At 42.4% G+C, this 16,119-nt stretch overlaps 3 protein-coding genes across 5 annotated transcripts; 2 read left to right on the forward strand and 1 right to left on the reverse strand.

Annotated features, from left to right (window-relative positions):
- The first annotated feature begins 228 nt into the window (after nt 1–228).
- On the forward strand, nt 229–4,932 carry agk (acylglycerol kinase). The gene is made up of 14 exons (XM_082542275.1): nt 229–475; nt 556–595; nt 677–756; nt 846–921; nt 1,023–1,148; nt 1,264–1,358; nt 1,514–1,583; nt 3,179–3,258; nt 3,344–3,401; nt 3,617–3,764; nt 3,860–3,957; nt 4,092–4,162; nt 4,246–4,330; nt 4,451–4,932. The coding sequence occupies exons 1-14, from the start codon at nt 366–368 to the stop codon at nt 4,583–4,585; spliced, it is 1,272 nt and encodes a 423-aa protein (XP_082398401.1). The 5' UTR covers nt 229–365; the 3' UTR covers nt 4,586–4,932.
- A 490-nt stretch (nt 4,933–5,422) lies between these two features.
- dennd11 (DENN domain containing 11) lies at nt 5,423–11,416 on the reverse strand. Its single transcript, XM_082540485.1, has 9 exons — nt 10,799–11,416; nt 10,207–10,306; nt 9,954–10,112; nt 9,121–9,274; nt 8,874–9,012; nt 8,544–8,675; nt 8,301–8,451; nt 8,093–8,161; nt 5,423–7,985 (listed from the first exon to the last, which is right to left on the reverse strand). Exons 1-9 carry the CDS (start codon nt 11,208–11,210, stop codon nt 7,790–7,792), a joined length of 1,512 nt encoding a protein of 503 aa, XP_082396611.1. The 5' UTR covers nt 11,211–11,416; the 3' UTR covers nt 5,423–7,789.
- A 293-nt stretch (nt 11,417–11,709) lies between these two features.
- wee2 (WEE2 oocyte meiosis inhibiting kinase) lies at nt 11,710–15,771 on the forward strand. Of its 3 annotated transcripts, none has more exons than XM_082540482.1 (12): nt 11,710–11,842; nt 12,125–12,444; nt 12,537–12,745; nt 12,928–12,985; nt 13,329–13,498; nt 13,597–13,718; nt 13,800–13,946; nt 14,020–14,118; nt 14,197–14,282; nt 14,384–14,554; nt 14,694–14,842; nt 15,230–15,741. In XM_082540482.1, exons 1-12 carry the CDS (start codon nt 11,791–11,793, stop codon nt 15,393–15,395), a joined length of 1,749 nt encoding a protein of 582 aa, XP_082396608.1. In that variant the 5' UTR covers nt 11,710–11,790; the 3' UTR covers nt 15,396–15,741. The 3 variants fall into 3 exon arrangements, with proteins under 3 accessions (XP_082396608.1, XP_082396610.1, XP_082396609.1); XM_082540484.1 differs by having other exon boundaries at nt 11,751–11,842; nt 12,318–12,444; nt 15,230–15,771; XM_082540483.1 differs by having other exon boundaries at nt 11,804–11,842; nt 12,172–12,444; nt 15,230–15,756.
- Nucleotides 15,772–16,119: the final 348 nt, after the last annotated feature.

Here is a 16,119-nt window from a genome sequence, read left to right on the forward strand (position 1 = left end):
TTAGCAATTATGGGAATTGTAGTTCTTGTAAGTTAAAGCGTTTAAGGCATTTAATTATATCTACAATATGTAAACTTTAAAAAAAAAAGATTAAAAAATAAAATATTTTAGGAGACTTATATAAAGCAATACTTGAAAAAATATGCAACTAGAAATAGTTCCGAAAAAAATCAAAACACAAGCGGAACCATGAGTTTGAGGCTCTTGTTTTGCTTCCGACTGTTTTGACGGTACACCAAAATGCCCATGCTAGTCTTATATCTGTGAGTCTGTGACCGCTGTGATGAAAATGTGTCGTTTATGACGTTTAATGATCTGTACCACTGCGCTAAAATTGAGCTTTTGAAAACAGTTTAATCACAGTCATGGCTCGAGTCGTGAAAGTGTTTCGGACTTTGCGAAATCATTGGAAGAAAAGCACATTTGCTGTGTGTGTCTTGTCCTACGGTGGATACTGGCTGTATGGAAAACACTGGTGGGTATTTCATGCTATGAATGAGACAGAGTGCACAAATTCCCGTTTTCGCGTCCTAATTATGTATAATGTTTCATCAGTGACAGCGTCCTGCGCAGAGAGGCGTGTCTATTAGCCAGGGTAAGGTGTCACTGAATTATTACTCCAAAACACAAGTTTCCTCTTTGTGACAGTTATCCTTAACATCATCATTTGTGTTAGGAATATGGACAGCAGCAGATAGCACCACAGGAGCGAATCAGGAAAGCAACTGTGATTTTGAACCCTGCAGCTTGCAACGGGTAAGACGCATAATCTCCAGACGTCTCTCTGAGAGTCTTGTTTAATTTTTCTCAGAATATTTACAGCTTCCTGTGTTAATTTTCTCCAGGAAAGCCAACAACCTATTTGAAAAGAATGCTGCTCCTATTTTACACCTGGCTGGTGTGCAGATTACAGTAGTCAAGGTATTGTTTTCTATTTCAATTGGATATTTATCAGGTAATAGTGTCTCTGAGAGTGTCACAGAGCATGACATCACATCCAGATATTACATATCCCTCTACAGACAGACTATGAAGGTCAGGCTAAAAAACTGATCGAGTTAATGGAAGAAACAGACATGCTGATCGTGGCTGGAGGAGATGGCACGTTGCAGGAAGTGATCACAGGTTTACTGAGAAGGCCAGACCAAGTAGGTGTAATGTAATATAGTAACTGTGTTAATCTGACATCAGTTGTCTGTAATAACTATACTCAGTCTGATACGTAATTAAATCTTTCTTTTGGTGGATGTTTTCTGACCACAGGACATCTTCAGTAAGACACCAATTGGATTCATTCCACTAGGCTCCCATAATTCCCTCAGTCCAAGTCTTCATCTCCTCAGTGACAACAAGGTCAAGTAAGTAATGTTTCAGCATCACACACAAAAAGATCATTACATATTCCCACGACAAACTTCACTGGGTTGTTATCATGTCACTCAGTAAATCTATAGTACAGAATTCCCGATTTCTTCCATTAACTAGAATGTTTTTAACGTCATTCATTTTCCAGGGACATCACATCAGCGGCACTGTCAATACTGAAGGGAGAAACTGTACCGCTGGATGTGCTCCAAATCAAAGTGAGAAACTGCTTATATATTGCTCTACATAGCCTTAAAGTTACAAACTAATGTCTGTACTTATTTAAAAACATGTTGCTGTTTTTAACAGTAAGCCGGTAAACTGGATTCATAAAGCACATTTTCCAAAGTTATTTAATATTTATTTTAAAATCCATCAGGTAAAATATATATATATATATTTTAAAAAACATATATGAATATTTATTATAATAAAAGAAAATTACAAGAAAAAATAAATGCGTTTTATCAGTTTTTGTGAGTATTTTCTGATTTTTCCATGTGACATTATTTTTCAAGTTTAAAAAATATATACATTGATTTATTTTGATGATTTTCTGTTATTCTCCTTTTGTACCACTCAAACTTATTTATTCATTGACTTTCTTTTCATATTTTGAATACACGTTGGCCTAAACGTAAACATAAACTATTATTTTTTTATTTTCTTCTTAATATTTAATATTCTCTTTTGCCATGTTGTCGACTTTAAATTCAGCAGAAGAAATAAGCAAATTTAAATTCAGGTCTTCATGCAAATTATTTCATGTCCAAGGTGTGTAGTAATTAAAAAAAGTTCTTCCCAGAGACTTCAGAATCCTTGGCACTTGGGCTGTGCCATATCATATCATCTGCAACAATATACATTTTTCCATGATATAAAAGTGTCATATTGCAGTATCTGTCCCATCTCAGTGACACCTGTTTATGTTTCCTAGCGCACACAACTGAAAGACAAGCCAGACTGTCTGACAGCAAGCGCTGAATTTCAGTTTTCAATTAGGGTTCAGTAAATAAGGAGCTACTTCAACAACCTCTAAAAAAGCACAGATCAAAACAAACAAAGAAACTCTGTGGAGTATAACCAGGTCAAGAAGGAGGAGAGACTAGCAGCTGGTGATGTGCTACCCAAAAGTAAACAGATGACACAACTGCATACCGCTGCCATATGATAGGATGAGCAAACAGTGGATGGAAATTACTGGCGTGGTTACGTGGTGGAAAAACATGACTTTAAGCAGCTCGACCCACGACACCAAATCCCAGGTAGAAAATATGAGGTATAGAGAATCATATACCCATCCCTTTTCCTGCAAATGGTCAATAATGGCCGACTCAATAAAGTAAATAAAGTATGCAATGGCAAGTTAGTGACTGTTTCTGTAATTACAAGTAGAGATGTGTGGTGCTCTGATTCTACACTCAGTCAAACTGACAGTGTTTGACTCTTAGAATATAAAATACAATAAAAATAAATAAATACATAAATAAATTGACAACTAGCTAAGTGAGGAAGTAAATACAAAGCTGAATGCATCATTTTAAAAAGAAGTACTTTACATATACATGTTGTTATCCTTGATATTTAATGATGCACTGAAACTATTCTCAGTTCTATAAAAGTGGGAATTTAAACATGAGACATGTTCAAATGTAGTTTTTAGCCGTCAGCTGTAAAAGACTGATGGAGTATTGCTGTCAGTACCCACGTTTGTGAATGTGAGAACGAGGTGACATGTCTACTGGGAGAAACTGCATTGTTTTAACACTTGGACAGGAGTTTGACTTTGAAGTGTATGTGCTTGTTTTCCCAGGGAGAGAAAGAGCAGCCAGTCTTTGCTCTGATGGGACTGCGTTGGGGGGCTTTTAGAGATGTGGCTTCAAAAATCAGCAAGTAAGATTACTCAACACTGTAACTAGACGAGGAAGACAACGATTCTTCACATATAAGAATAATTAACCATAACGTTTCCCTACAGATATTGGTACCTCGGACCGCTGAAGACAAATGCGGCGCATTGGTTTAGCACTCTGAGGGTAAGGATGTTCTCTTTCCTTAAACATGCTGGCAAAGCGATTAATATGTCAATTTCCCCTTATTTTCTCCTGCATTGAAAATAACAGCAAACATCTCACTCCATTAACCTGTTGTAGTGTAAGTTTCACATCCTTAAAAAAACTTGGGGGTACATTTTGAAACGAGTCAGTTGGTGCAGCGGTAATGACACTATTCATTCACTACTATGTTTTAGGAGTGGCCTCTGGTCCGGGATGTCTCTGTGTCCTATTTGGCTCCCACGCTCCGGCCCCCCGACCTGCCCCCTGTGAAGGCCCCCAGGCCGAATCTGATCCACCGCATCATCCACAGGCTGAAGAACTACTGGAACCCACCAGCTGAAGGTGAGCGAATGTGACTGAACTTGAACAACTTGTAGCACAACAGCCCAGGACACTGTTTGTCTAATTGTTGCTTTGGTGGTTGTGTGTTTGGTCAGAGCTTCCAAAAGTGGAAGAGCCAGAGAAGTGGGAGGAGCAGCAGCTGTCAACGCTAGAGCTCTTTATTCAAACACACAACAAAAACCCAGTGGAGAGGGTCAGTTAAAAACCATTATATATGTAAAGCTGTGTTGCTATTCTTAGAAAAACAAAAGAAAACATCATGTCACTGCCCCTTTTAAGTGCTCTGTGCCTCTCGGAAGTTTTTGCATTCTTTATTTTAATTTTCAGCGCATCAATGACTCCCTCAGGATCAGTGCAGAGCCTCACAACTTGACCGTGGGCGAGTTCATTACTGCAGGGTCAGTAGTGTTTTTTCCTAAATTTCTGAAAGTGTGTGATTGTGCAAAATGCATTCAATGATTTTAATCCTTCTTCATAATAGCAATAAAAAAGCAGCAGACCCGACTGTATTCACTGAAAATGCCACAGAATTGGAGGCTGGTGCTTGCTGGCTGCAGCTGCCAGAGGTCAGAAATCCTTTAAAATCAAACCTGCTTTAAGGCTGTGATTCTATAAGTCAGTCTACTTCCAGAAGATCAGCGTGCGAGTTTTTGCCCTGACATTTAACTTTGCCACGGTCCCCGCAGGGCGCCTCTGGCTTCTACAACATCGACAATGAGGAGTATGAGGCGATGCCTGTGGAGGTAAGGCTGTTGCCACGGAAACTCCGCTTCTTCATCAGTGCCGAGCGCAGAGAGCAGCTCCTCTCACAGATCCAGTGATGAGAAAACAGAAGCCGAAAGAAGACAAGAACAGCGGGACAGAAGCCGAATTCGAGGGAAGCCAAAGAACCAGATGCCATCAAACCCAGAGTTCACCCTCAAAATGGATTTTTGCTTCGCCAGCAGTTTTTTAAATGATCATGAAGTGCTGATGGGGGCTGTTTTACTCCATGTAAACATAAAATATTCAGTACCAGTTACAAAAACAACTACCTTACAGGCTGTTTGCTGTATGTAAAAGGACCAAGGCTTCTTTTCTAAGCCAGTAACCCATGTACAGGCTGTCTTACAGGATGTTTACTGAAAAGTTCACTATTAACATGGTCAATAAAAATAATGTCTGCCCACCTCGGTGCAAGCAGTTTTTCTCCCTTTGTGATATTTATGTGTTCGATATCAAGGTTATAAAGCCATCAAAGCTGCACTTCTGCTGGTCTTCTTGGAAAAATTGTCGAGCTCATTTAAAGAGAAAGGAGCAAGTGACTGAGTAAAGATCAATGTGGGGACGTTGTGCCGACCTGAGTGTTTTGCAGTAGCTTGGACCTGGAGTTTTGGCACGCTGCACGGAGATGCCGAGTCTGATCGGACAGATGGCGTTAAGACAGCAAATCTGCAGGATTAAGCTTGTGGCTGCTTTGTGGGGCCCGTTGAGAATGCTGTGGGTTCATTTTGGTTTGGTTGAAAAATCTGAAGGTTTCAGGCGGAATATAAACGTAATTTCTACGTTTTTGCTAAAGAACGACTGACTTTAAATACAGTTTGTTTGTTTTTTACAGAGGAGGACTATTAAATTGAAATAGGAAAATGATGCGGTGTTAGAAGAAGATTAGATAACGCTTGAACCGTATCAGTGTTTTATTGTTTTACAATGGCAGTACAGTGAAACTGACAGTTGCTCATGCTATTGAGTTCTCGTGTACATTACTGACATCTCTTACAGTGTTTCGCATTAGTAGAGGTGAAGACTTGTTATTGTGTGATTACGCTTACAATCAAGAAAAAAAACAGTCACACTATTTGGATACGTTGCTGCATGTGTGCAATACTTTTGCCGTCTGTGACATTCAGTAATGTGAGAAGGCTGTACAAACGAATCATTTAGCTAATGCTGGTACACATCTGTGAACAGTTCCACAAAGAAGGCATTTTATACAGTGGTTTGTGTTGTGCACATTCCCTTTTTTTCTTTTAAACATTAAACATACATCTGGAAAACAAACGCTGTCAGAGGAAAGATGATATATCAGCTGATAAGTGAACAGACTAGGTAGTCAATCGTGGAAAAGCTAAGGTCATTCTGAAGTTCTCATGACAGTGTACGTAATGTTTTCAGAGAAATCAGTCACCTTGCTCTTGTAAGTTGAAAAACGTCACATTATGATAAGGCCCCATTCAAAAAACAGGGCTTAAAGGGGACCTACGATGCTCATTTCCAGGTCATGTTTTTGAATGGATACTACTAGAGTTGCTTTGCATCACTCAGAGTTCAAAATAATCCTTATTTGTCTTAAATACTTGGCTGTGGTGCAGATCTTTGACGTTTTAGTTTCTCTTCCTTTCTGATTGGCTGCCCCTCACGAACAGGAGGTGGGGCTTCTCATCTACACAGAAGCAACATCTTAAATATATAACACTGTGAAAAATGACTGTTCAGAGAATCTGCTTCCCAGACCTCGTTATTTGAAACTTTGGCCATGTTTAGTATGAGCGTATATGAGCCACTAAGGAAATGCAGAATAGGTCTCCTTTACTACCCTTTTCTTAAATATACAACACTTAGTGCATTTTATTTTCTTAACAAAGCCAGAAAAAATATGCTTGGGGTGGAGTACGCCAGAGAGAAAGTTAAAACCACTTCTTCAATTTTATACAAGGCAAACGTCAGACTTATGTGTTCCAACATGGAACAAATTATCACCGTGGTTGGCAAAGGGGTGGCTGAAATAAAAGCACTCTGCCAGCAGTATTCAAAAGACACAGTTGGCCCATTTCTAAAGCTGGGTTCACTGATGAAAGGACTGAGAAAAACAGACGGAACAGACCGAGTCCTTTCCGTGAATTTGCCCACAGAGGAGTTAAAGCTTCTGCTCGGCTCAGGACGTTACAGGGTTTTTTTTAAACGCACACAAAGAGATCTTTGTCATGAACACATCTGAACAGGAGCTGATCAACAAACAGCTTCATCGATTACGCTTTAGTTAGCAGAATTCTAAGAGACATATGAACAAGGCTCTGCAGTAGTTTGAAAAAGAAAATGTGACGGCTCATTTACAGGTGCTCCCGCTCTGGAGCAACTAGATGGCTCAGACTGTAAATCATAAAAACAGCATATAAAAAGTTCAATTTAAGCGTGACTGTGTGTATTGGGAAACAGTCCCGTGGCGGACGTGGTGCAGCATTCACAATAAGAGTTACACATTCATTGAAAAGTCTTCCACCGATTATGACAAATGAGAAGCTTCGACGTACAACAATGCAAAAGGTTTCCAGAATGCGTCGATCTCCTGCACTCTGTGATATCTAAATATTGTTTAAGGTGCATGAAGGTGAGCAAGGTCCTTAGAACAGCTTTTCCCTTATCACTCAGATTCATATTGCTTCCTTTTTCAAAGGCAATTAACGTGGTCCAAAAGCTTTTTTTTCCCCCTCAACCATTTCAGGAATAGTCAGACAAAAAAACAAAACATAAGAACAGAATTACAGCTGTTATTCTGAGGTCTGTGTGATTCCCCAGGAAAGATATCTGAAGTGCACAAATTCATTTCGAGGAACCTTAAATCCATTTTTTAGACAAACCACAAGTGGACGTCAAAGTGCCGGTGACTTCACTACAGTAGCAGGTGCAATCATCAGACAGTTTACATTTTCATCCAGTGCTTCAGTCCTGGTCAAACAAGTATGCACACAAGAAAACTGGTTCAGACAAAAACAGCAAGGAGTGACTCGCAGAAGATGTTAATGGCCACAAGTCTGCTCAGCAGTATTGGTGTTTATCACCCACTGTGAGGAAGTGCACAATGTTAGGTGTCCTTTTCTTCCACAGTGGTTGGAAACAGTCTCCTCAGGTTAAGATGAGACACACACACAGAAGAGAAGAGAGCAGATGAAGTCCCAGGATGGAGGCAGTGTCTTCAGAGTCTTGTATTTGTGACCCTAGTAGGCACATATAATCCAGGCTTCCGAGTTTCCCGGGTTGAATGGGGTTCAGGGGCAGCAGAGGTTGTCTATGACCAGCGTTACATCGAAACCATAAACCTCCAGCAGGTCGGCAAGGAAGGCTCGATCTCCCTGGGGATCCAGCCCCATGGCCCTCACGTGCTCACCGGTGAGAGTGGGGTCGGCGCTTCCTGCTACCTCTGACAGGGTCTGGAAGATGCGGTTATTAAGCTCCATAAAGAACCTAAGATGAGATTAAAGGCAACTGCATTAATACGTGGGCCACACTGCACTTGTCTGAGTATGACTCAAGTCCATTATCAACCATGCAACCAGCTGTCAAGGACTCACAGGATGAAAAGATCCTCTTCATTTGATGTGCAGTCTTCACCCACCTCCTGAGAGTACAGCAGCAGTTGCCTTTGAAAAGAAAAAGTCAGTCACTGTAAAATCTAAAAATAACAAACGCTCATTTTGCAGCGTATTTCTATGACCACAAAACAAATGCATTTTGCAAATTTAAACAAAAAGAAAGAGGAGCGACACAATTTTAACGCACCTCTGCTCAGTCAGCTTCCTGTATTTCTCCTTGTCTGCTGCGGTCAGCCTGAGCAGCTGCTGCAAATGGCTCCTGTGAGTTTTCACATTCTGGTTATCGATATAGACGTCATACAGCTCCTTTTTCTCCTCAAAGATCTTCTCCGTGGTGCCTTCAAACATATCACGTGGGAAAACATGTCTATATAAAAGAACTCATCACTTTATGTTGTAAATCAAACATTTACAGTTAAACTTCACTCACAGGCCACGTATGACAGCTCTGTTTCCAGGGCAGAGATGTCGGCTATGTTGATGTAGAAGAAAGGCCGTAATTCAGGCACAGAAACTCCAATGCCAGGTAATGAAACGTTGGCCAGGCAGCAACAGCAATACACTGAGGGAATATGAAAATACTGAATGAAAACCCTCCAAAAAGAGGAAAAAACACCACACATGCTTCTCTGTTTGACTATTCGTTACATCTTGATCCCTTTGCATCACATTATTGTGAAAACAGAATGTGCATACGCAGTAAATCACATATTACTAGAGCTATAGAGAAATGTGCACAAGCTATGATTAAGCAACTCACCCCTGTAGCAGACAACTCCTACAGGTGGAGGCGAGAAGATGAGTATGCGCTTCCGAAGCAGCGCGAACTTCCACAGCACCATTATTTGCTCCCCGAAAAACTGGATGAACTGGGACATGCAGCCAGCCGGGTGGGTGATCTACAGGGTGCAAGTAGTGGCAAATGTGGTCATTTTTGGGGTTACGTTCGATGTTTCAGAGCATTCAAGACAAGGGAGCATCAGTAACCAAAGTGTGTGCTTTCAGACCTTCATTTCAGGGTGCATGCAGCGGCTTATATTAGTAACACTCCAGGTCGGGCAGGCGGTGACTAGTCCGTTTCCTGTAGGGGGAAGAATGGCCTTCTTATCCTCATAGAAGGCCTCTAGTGGAGAATACTGGCCAGGACACTGCAACTGGTGTCTTCAAGGGGATGACAAGGGGGAAAAGAAGGAATGTGAGCAGATTAAGCTTGAACTCACTTCTTTCTGCACATTCCCACCGGTGCTCACAGCTCATGTTACTACGTGGACTTTAAATTGTGTATTCAGTATTAGCCAGTGTTTGGTCCTCCTAACGCAAGATCACAGATTGTGCAAAGCAGAAGTTATCCATAAATTGCACAGTGAGATCATCTGAGGCCAGCTGTATGAAATAAATTTAACTTTTCTATTTGATTTAACCACTTAAGCCATACAGATCACACATTTTAGGCTTGCTACTGCAAAGTGTCACACATAAAATGTAGCCAAGAGTTCCACACTCCCTTCAAGTTACAGCAGATCTGCTTTAACTGTAACCCAAACCTGTGGTTGTGTCACATACTGTATTTCTACAGTCAGTGAGACTCAGGATTTTATCACAAGGAGAGCAGTGTTTCAGAAGAGAGGAGGAGAGATGCTGTTAACAGTATTTTCTTCACTCCTGTGCTAAGACTTCATAGAAAAACTGCATGTCAGTGGGTTCTTGTGACAAAAGCTGCAACTGGGATCCTGAGTTCATGTTTAATAAATGAGCCTATATTAAAGGCAGGCATATAAAAAGGAACCTGTGGGCAGGGTATGAAGAGGAAGGAAGAAAACAGCAACTCTACATGTCTGACCTGACTTGGTTCTCCAGGAAGTGCATGTAACGGTAGAGCAGAGTGTAGGACGGAGACAGAATTCCCACAGACTTCATTCTCGCTCCTCGTTCCAGCTCACTCTCCACGGGCATGTTCGCAAAACATGCCAGACCGAAGTAGCCACCCTTACGGAAATATCTGTCCAGTGGGCATAACGGAGAGCAGGAGACCGTCAGACTGACAGATTTCTGAGCCTCATTGAGCTGAAAATCTGACATGTGGAAGTACGTACATGAAGTCGCTGGTGATCCGATGAGAACCGCTGGCCATTGACTTGAATTCAACACCATCCAAGTTGATGTCATGAGGCAGGCACCACTCTATCATATTCCCTGCCATTCACAAATACACACACACAATAACCCATGAAGTCACTTCCTACACTGTCTACTTTCATCCTGGCAACTTCCTCCAATCCTGCATGTTAGTCATGTGTTAGCCAGAGGTCAGGGAGAGTAAGAAAGCAGTGACTCAGCCAACACAACTATGTAAAACGTGAAGAAACTTAGGAATTAGAGAGTTCTGATCAATTCTAAACAAGATCTAAGTGGAAGGATTTCCCCTTTAGACGATTTGGGACTTCAGTAACTTATTTTTGCATGAGCTTTAAAGGATGTTTGACTTTTGTCTCGTGTTGAAAGGTTGCCTCACAATAGTTGAGGTTATTTCTTCATTGTGGCTTTTATGAAAACCGTTCAGCATAATGCACGGTTGCACAGATAAAGATGTCAAAACATCACATGATCATCATTTCTGCGGTTACGCAGTCCATGTCTGAGAATTTTAAATGCGAAGGATAAAGAGACCAAAGTCTGCTTGCTCACCTGATCTTGTATCAAAGGTAACCACAAACACGGCCACTATCTGGTCTTTTTCCTCCCACTGATCCTTCACTGAGAGGCCGGGGAAAGGGGCGTTACGGTCTGTACCGAGAGGCTGCGGGCGATCCCAGCCGTGCCCGGACAGCTCGGTTCGGCCCGGGCTTCCGTCCCCTTTGACAACAACAGCAGCTGTCACATTGCGTGTCGGACCGGGGGGGATGATGATGGTGGTGGCGTCGATGGTGGTGCTGCTGCTCCACCCAGTACCAGCCGCAGTGTCTGTCGGCGCACTTTTCTCCGCCGCGGAGTCTTCTTCTCGCGGCGGCTGAGGCGTAGGTTGAGCCGCCTGGTTCGGATCGGGCGGTGGGATCTCCTCCCAGTCCAGGAGCGGGGCTCGGTCCGACTGTTCCACCATGGTGCTGCTGCAGCCTCCGAGGACACGAGAAAGAAGGGGAGAAAATACACAAAGCTCCGACGTGTCGACGTGTCGAGCGGGTTAAGCACGGCGTGAGAGACGGATCATGCTTTCCTGCTGCTCGCGGAGTTGTTTTCTATGTATTTGTAAGCGTGTCACATCCACGGACGGGGCTTCTTTTCCTCCTCCTGCCTCACTGTTTTGATGACGTAGCCCACTTCCGCCCACGTGTCTATATTACTATTTAATACAGTGACCTATTTTTTTTTTTACATTTCCCCTGTCAAATACACAAACTTTTAAGTTACTTACAACAATGAATATTTGCAACTGTCCTTAATAATGACTGTAAAGCGACTTAATAGGCTCATTTAAAAAAATCTTTTAATGAATTTTTATTCTTACTTTCAATGTCAAATGTTAGCTTTTCGTAATATCCCCACACTACCCTAACATTAACGAAATATCACATTTCTTTACTAATGCTTTACGTCAAGGTGTTTCTTCAATTACCACAACTCAACCAATCAGAGGGTTCGATGACTGAAACCGGTGGCGTCATTTATTTAAACAGGAAGTCATGCATATGTGGCGCGAAATTCAAGCGTTTTGGCGTGGATGGTCATTTGTTTGTAAGTATACGTGATAAACACACGTTATTAGGGGTATAAGCAATATGGGAAACATCTTTCGAGCTTAATGTTTTTGCTGGCAATAATAAAACAACTGGGCGGGGAACTAATTAATTTGACTTTTAGTGGGCTGCTTATAGTAACCCTTTATCCTACACTAGGCCTCTGGCTTTAGAGGTGTGGGGGTGTAACTGTAAACTTGTTACCTCTATGAACAAGCAGGCTTCACATTTTGTGCATAACATCGGTCCAGATTTTAGCACAGCACTGTTGTGCTCTCAGGTGTAAAAGGATATGGCATTATAAAAGAAGCCATTCCCCAAACTCAGGCCCCAAGCATGGCTACTTTATTTGATGGAATCAGCCAGCAGCTAGATTTTTCTAGCTGTGGAGAAGAGAGCAGCAGCAGCAGCAGCAGCGGTGACAACTCTGATGACAGCACCTCCAGAGTCTACAGTCCCACCTCTGCCTGCAGGACCCCCGGAGCGCAACGTCACTTCAGTAGAAGCAACTCTTTATGTTCCCCTCAGCACTGTACCAGCCCCATACCTTACGCCTCCTGGAGGAAGCTGAGACTGTGTGACTCTCCCAGCACACCCAAGGTGGGGAAGAATATAGAGTAAAGATGCTTCTGTTCCCCGTCTGTGTGCTTGAATGATGTTTGTTTTTTCTTTGTCTTTCTCTCTTTCTATAGAGTTTGCTATCAAAGGCCTCCCAGCCTTACTCCAGTCTTAAGATAAGTCGTCAACAGCGAACTCTGCGTTTTGCATCAGCTGCCGCAAACCTAATCACAGCACCTCTCGTCAACGTGAATCCTTTCACCCCAGACCCGGTGCGCAGGAACAGCGAGCAACCGTGGAGGAACAGTTGTAGAAGTGACGATGATGATGACTTTGGCCGCAGGTATGCGATTCCACCTTATTACATGCTGGCTGTCACAATAAGAATCTCCAACTGATGACAAAAATGCTTTCAGGATTCAAATTGAACTAGTTTTGGTCTAAACTTAGAGACGTGTCCTGATACACAGGCCGGACTTTTGTAGTTCTGTATATAAAGGGCTAAATGCCCTTTCTGTATTCCAGGTTTAAACACAGCCTAACATCATCTGAAGAGGATGATGACGCCTTTCTCCCACCAAAGGTACAAAGCTATTTTTACCAGTACTTGTGTTGAATGTAGCCCTCCCCTTTCAGATGCTTCTGATATGATTTCATCATCGGGCTTTGTCATCTTCAGCTGCCTCCTCACTTTGTGTTTTGTCCAAAAATGACATCCTGCCAGCCCTACTTCCGGAATTTCTACAAGGAATCTCTAGCAGAAAGAAAACTGCTGTCAGAATCCTCACAAAGTGATTTCCTTGTGGACTTATTACCATATTTGGTGAATCATCACAGAAGAAACCCCAGTTCTCCTCTCATGCGGAGTGACGTGTGCTCTTTCTTTAGAAATCTTTCCTTCTTACCATGTCTGTTTAATCTGGCAGAGACGAGCTGTCCAAGCCTTTATGCTGTCACGCTATGAGAGCGAATTCCTGGAGCTAGAGTGCATTGGTGTGGGTGAGTTTGGTGCAGTTTATAAGTGTGTGAAGAGGCTGGATGGTTGCTTGTACGCCATCAAGCGCTCCAGACGACCCCTGGCAGGCTCTGCCAATGAGTGAGTCAGCACCGTTTCTGTTTGGCTAACACACATCAGCCCTCCCTATCGTTTAAACACCTTCACTGATAAGATTTTTTTTTTTGTTCTTTTATTAGGCAGCTGGCCCTAAAGGAAGTGTATGCACATGCTGTGCTTGGGCACCACCCACATGTTGTCCGATATTACTCAGCATGGGCTGAGGATGATCACATGATTATTCAGAATGAATACTGTGACGGTAGGTTTCAAATCGGCATCTAAAGTAGAATATAAAATGAAGGACGGCGTTGATTTTTGTCTTCCCGTGTGTGTCCCTCAGGTGGAAGTCTTAATGGCGCTATTGTAAAGAGGGAGGCAAAGGGAGAGCTGTTCACAGAGGCAGAGTTGAAAGATCTGCTTCTGCAAGTGTCTGTGGGTCTAAAATACATCCACGGCTCAGGCCTCGTTCACTTGGACATCAAACCAAGTGCGTCTGTTTGACCACTTCTCCCTTTGGACGTTCATTCACTGCCTCGTTCCTAACAGTTTTTTCTTTTTAGGTAATATATTCATTTGCCACCGCCCCAGCGCAATTGTGACGGGTGAGAGTGAAGAGGAAGAAGATGGAAACCCTTCAACCAGAATCATTTACAAAATCGGTATTGATGTTGAATAAAGTGCTACCTTTTTGACCGATTTATTTTTGTTACCGTCGGCTGACTTTGAGTTTTCTGCAGGTGATCTGGGTCACGTGACATCAGCCACCAGTCCTCAAGTTGAGGAGGGGGACAGCCGCTTTCTGGCCAGTGAAGTCCTGCATGAGGTAACTGTTCTGAATGCTCATTCGCATTAGAGGAAAACTGGCTAGTTGCACTTTCCTGTTTTGTGGTAATTTCACATTTCAGTTGTCTCACTGCTCCCCAGGATTACAGTCACCTCCCCAAGGCGGACATATTTGCCCTGGGCCTCACGGTGCTGCTGGCTGCCGGGGCTTCTCCTCTGCCGCTAAATGGAGATCAGTGGCACAGTCTTAGAGAGGGGCGTCTCCCCAAGCTGCCACAGGAGCTCTCGCCTCCCTTTAGATGTTTACTTCAGGTAATTCTGTAACCTTGTTGTTTTAAAAATATTTCATTTAATGCTATTTAAACACTAATTCTTAGTTGCCACCTGTCTAAATATCATTTTTACTTGTTATAGCTGGAATAGCTTATCTTTAGCACTTTTTCTCTGTCAGTTGTTGCTGGAACCAGACCCAACAAGGCGGCCATCTGCTAGGGAGCTTTGCAAGCACACAGTCTTGAGGGAGAAGAGGACTGAGAGGCTGGCTGCTCAGCTGCGAAGAGAGTTGACTGTAGAGAGGTTCAGGACCGCCATGCTTGAGAAGTAAGAAGAAAACTGAAAATAATTTAAGCTGCAGTCCCCAGTTCGAAGGTTTCAGACCCAAGTCGCACTTGAAGTATTGCAGTAATTAATGGAGATGATGGGAGACTTTCAGAGTACTTATAAATCACTTATAATAAATAAATGCATTGTTAAGGAAGTGAAATCCCAAGAGAAGTTATAGGCCCAAGTGTTGCTTCTGAAGCGGTGACAATGCAAAAAAATGCACGAATCGTACCAGCAGGTGGTGCTGTTTCATCTCAGCAATGCTGTAGTAGTCGCCAGTGACAGCCTGTAGTAACCTCTCATTCCTATGTTCATATTTAACAGGCTGGTTTTGGTATCTTAATGACTAATTATAGTCGAAAACACTTTCATTTCCCCTTTCAGAGAACTCCAGGAGGCCCGTCAGGCAGCTTTGTCACCCAAGCAGAACCACCTACAGGGGCACAGACCACCTGTCAAGATGGGCTCCCTCCCCAAACCAGGGAGGAGGCTTGTTGGTAGAAAGACTGCAAGATCCATGAGCTTTGATTGCCCAGGTTATGAAGTCTGAGATGACGTGAAGCCTAATTTTCTGTTTTTTGCTGTGGTGTTTACTGTGACACTCTGCCAAGAAGTTGTGGTAAAGAATGCAGCAGAAGGCAATGTAGCGTGACTCCAGCAGCAACCGTAACAGAGACGATCGCTACATAATCATATTTTACGTTGTGACTCAGACTTAAAGCATCGGGCAGAACTGTTTTAATTATATTCTTGACTCAAACATGTTCCAGGTGATAATTTTAACATCTCATAACAAGTGAAGACCAGTATGCTTAACAAGTCAGGCACTTGGTTGTTTTTTTTCCTTTTCTTTTAAAACCTGTAAATAAACATTTTAAGCATCTTATCAGCATTTTATTTTGTGTTTTGAGTAGACTGTTTTATTTTGTTTTCCTGTGTCTCTGTGGTGACCTTTGTAATCCAGAAGATGAACAGGGACTTTCCAGTGTAGTGTTGCTCTTATCTATAACTACAGCCAACTGTATTTTGGGCTTGAAAAGCATGAGCCACCATACTGTGAAAGTTATTTGAAAGGCTCTGTTTGTCATAATCTTGAATACCAACTGGAGTATAGGCTTCCCCAAGACAGATACAATTAGATTTATTTACCTCCCCCCACACACACACACACACTTTTCCTTTTTTTTTCTTTTTTACGAGGCCACATTAGCACTGCCACTGATTCTTAACACAATACTTGCATAACTGCATAAATTCTAATAATAGTATAATAT

Source organism: Aulonocara stuartgranti, assembly GCF_965226115.1.
Source record: "Aulonocara stuartgranti genome assembly, chromosome: 7".
In the NCBI taxonomy this organism is placed as follows: Eukaryota; Metazoa; Chordata; class Actinopteri; order Cichliformes; family Cichlidae; genus Aulonocara; species Aulonocara stuartgranti.

What these genes read in the sequence shown, in the direction of transcription:
- dennd11 (XM_082540485.1), bottom strand. Translation starts at nt 11,210, where the DNA reads ATGGTGGAACAGTCGGACCGAGCCCCGCTCCTGGACTGGGAGGAGATC. An exon ending in TACCTTTGATACAAGATCAG is followed by an intron (nt 10,307 to 10,798) that starts GTGAGCAAGCAG and finishes TGTGAATGGCAG; the next exon opens with GGAATATGATAGAGTGGTGC. An exon ending in AGGAAGCTGACTGAGCAGAG is followed by an intron (nt 8,162 to 8,300) that starts GTGCGTTAAAAT and finishes TTCTTTTCAAAG; the next exon opens with GCAACTGCTGCTGTACTCTC.
- wee2 (XM_082540482.1), top strand. Translation starts at nt 11,791, where the DNA reads ATGCATATGTGGCGCGAAATTCAAGCGTTTTGGCGTGGATGGTCATTT. An exon ending in ACGCCTTTCTCCCACCAAAG is followed by an intron (nt 12,986 to 13,328) that starts GTACAAAGCTAT and finishes TTAATCTGGCAG; the next exon opens with AGACGAGCTGTCCAAGCCTT. An exon ending in CCAGTGAAGTCCTGCATGAG is followed by an intron (nt 14,283 to 14,383) that starts GTAACTGTTCTG and finishes ACTGCTCCCCAG; the next exon opens with GATTACAGTCACCTCCCCAA.
- agk (XM_082542275.1), top strand. Translation starts at nt 366, where the DNA reads ATGGCTCGAGTCGTGAAAGTGTTTCGGACTTTGCGAAATCATTGGAAG. An exon ending in TACTGAGAAGGCCAGACCAA is followed by an intron (nt 1,149 to 1,263) that starts GTAGGTGTAATG and finishes TTCTGACCACAG; the next exon opens with GACATCTTCAGTAAGACACC. An exon ending in ACAAAAACCCAGTGGAGAGG is followed by an intron (nt 3,958 to 4,091) that starts GTCAGTTAAAAA and finishes TTTAATTTTCAG; the next exon opens with CGCATCAATGACTCCCTCAG.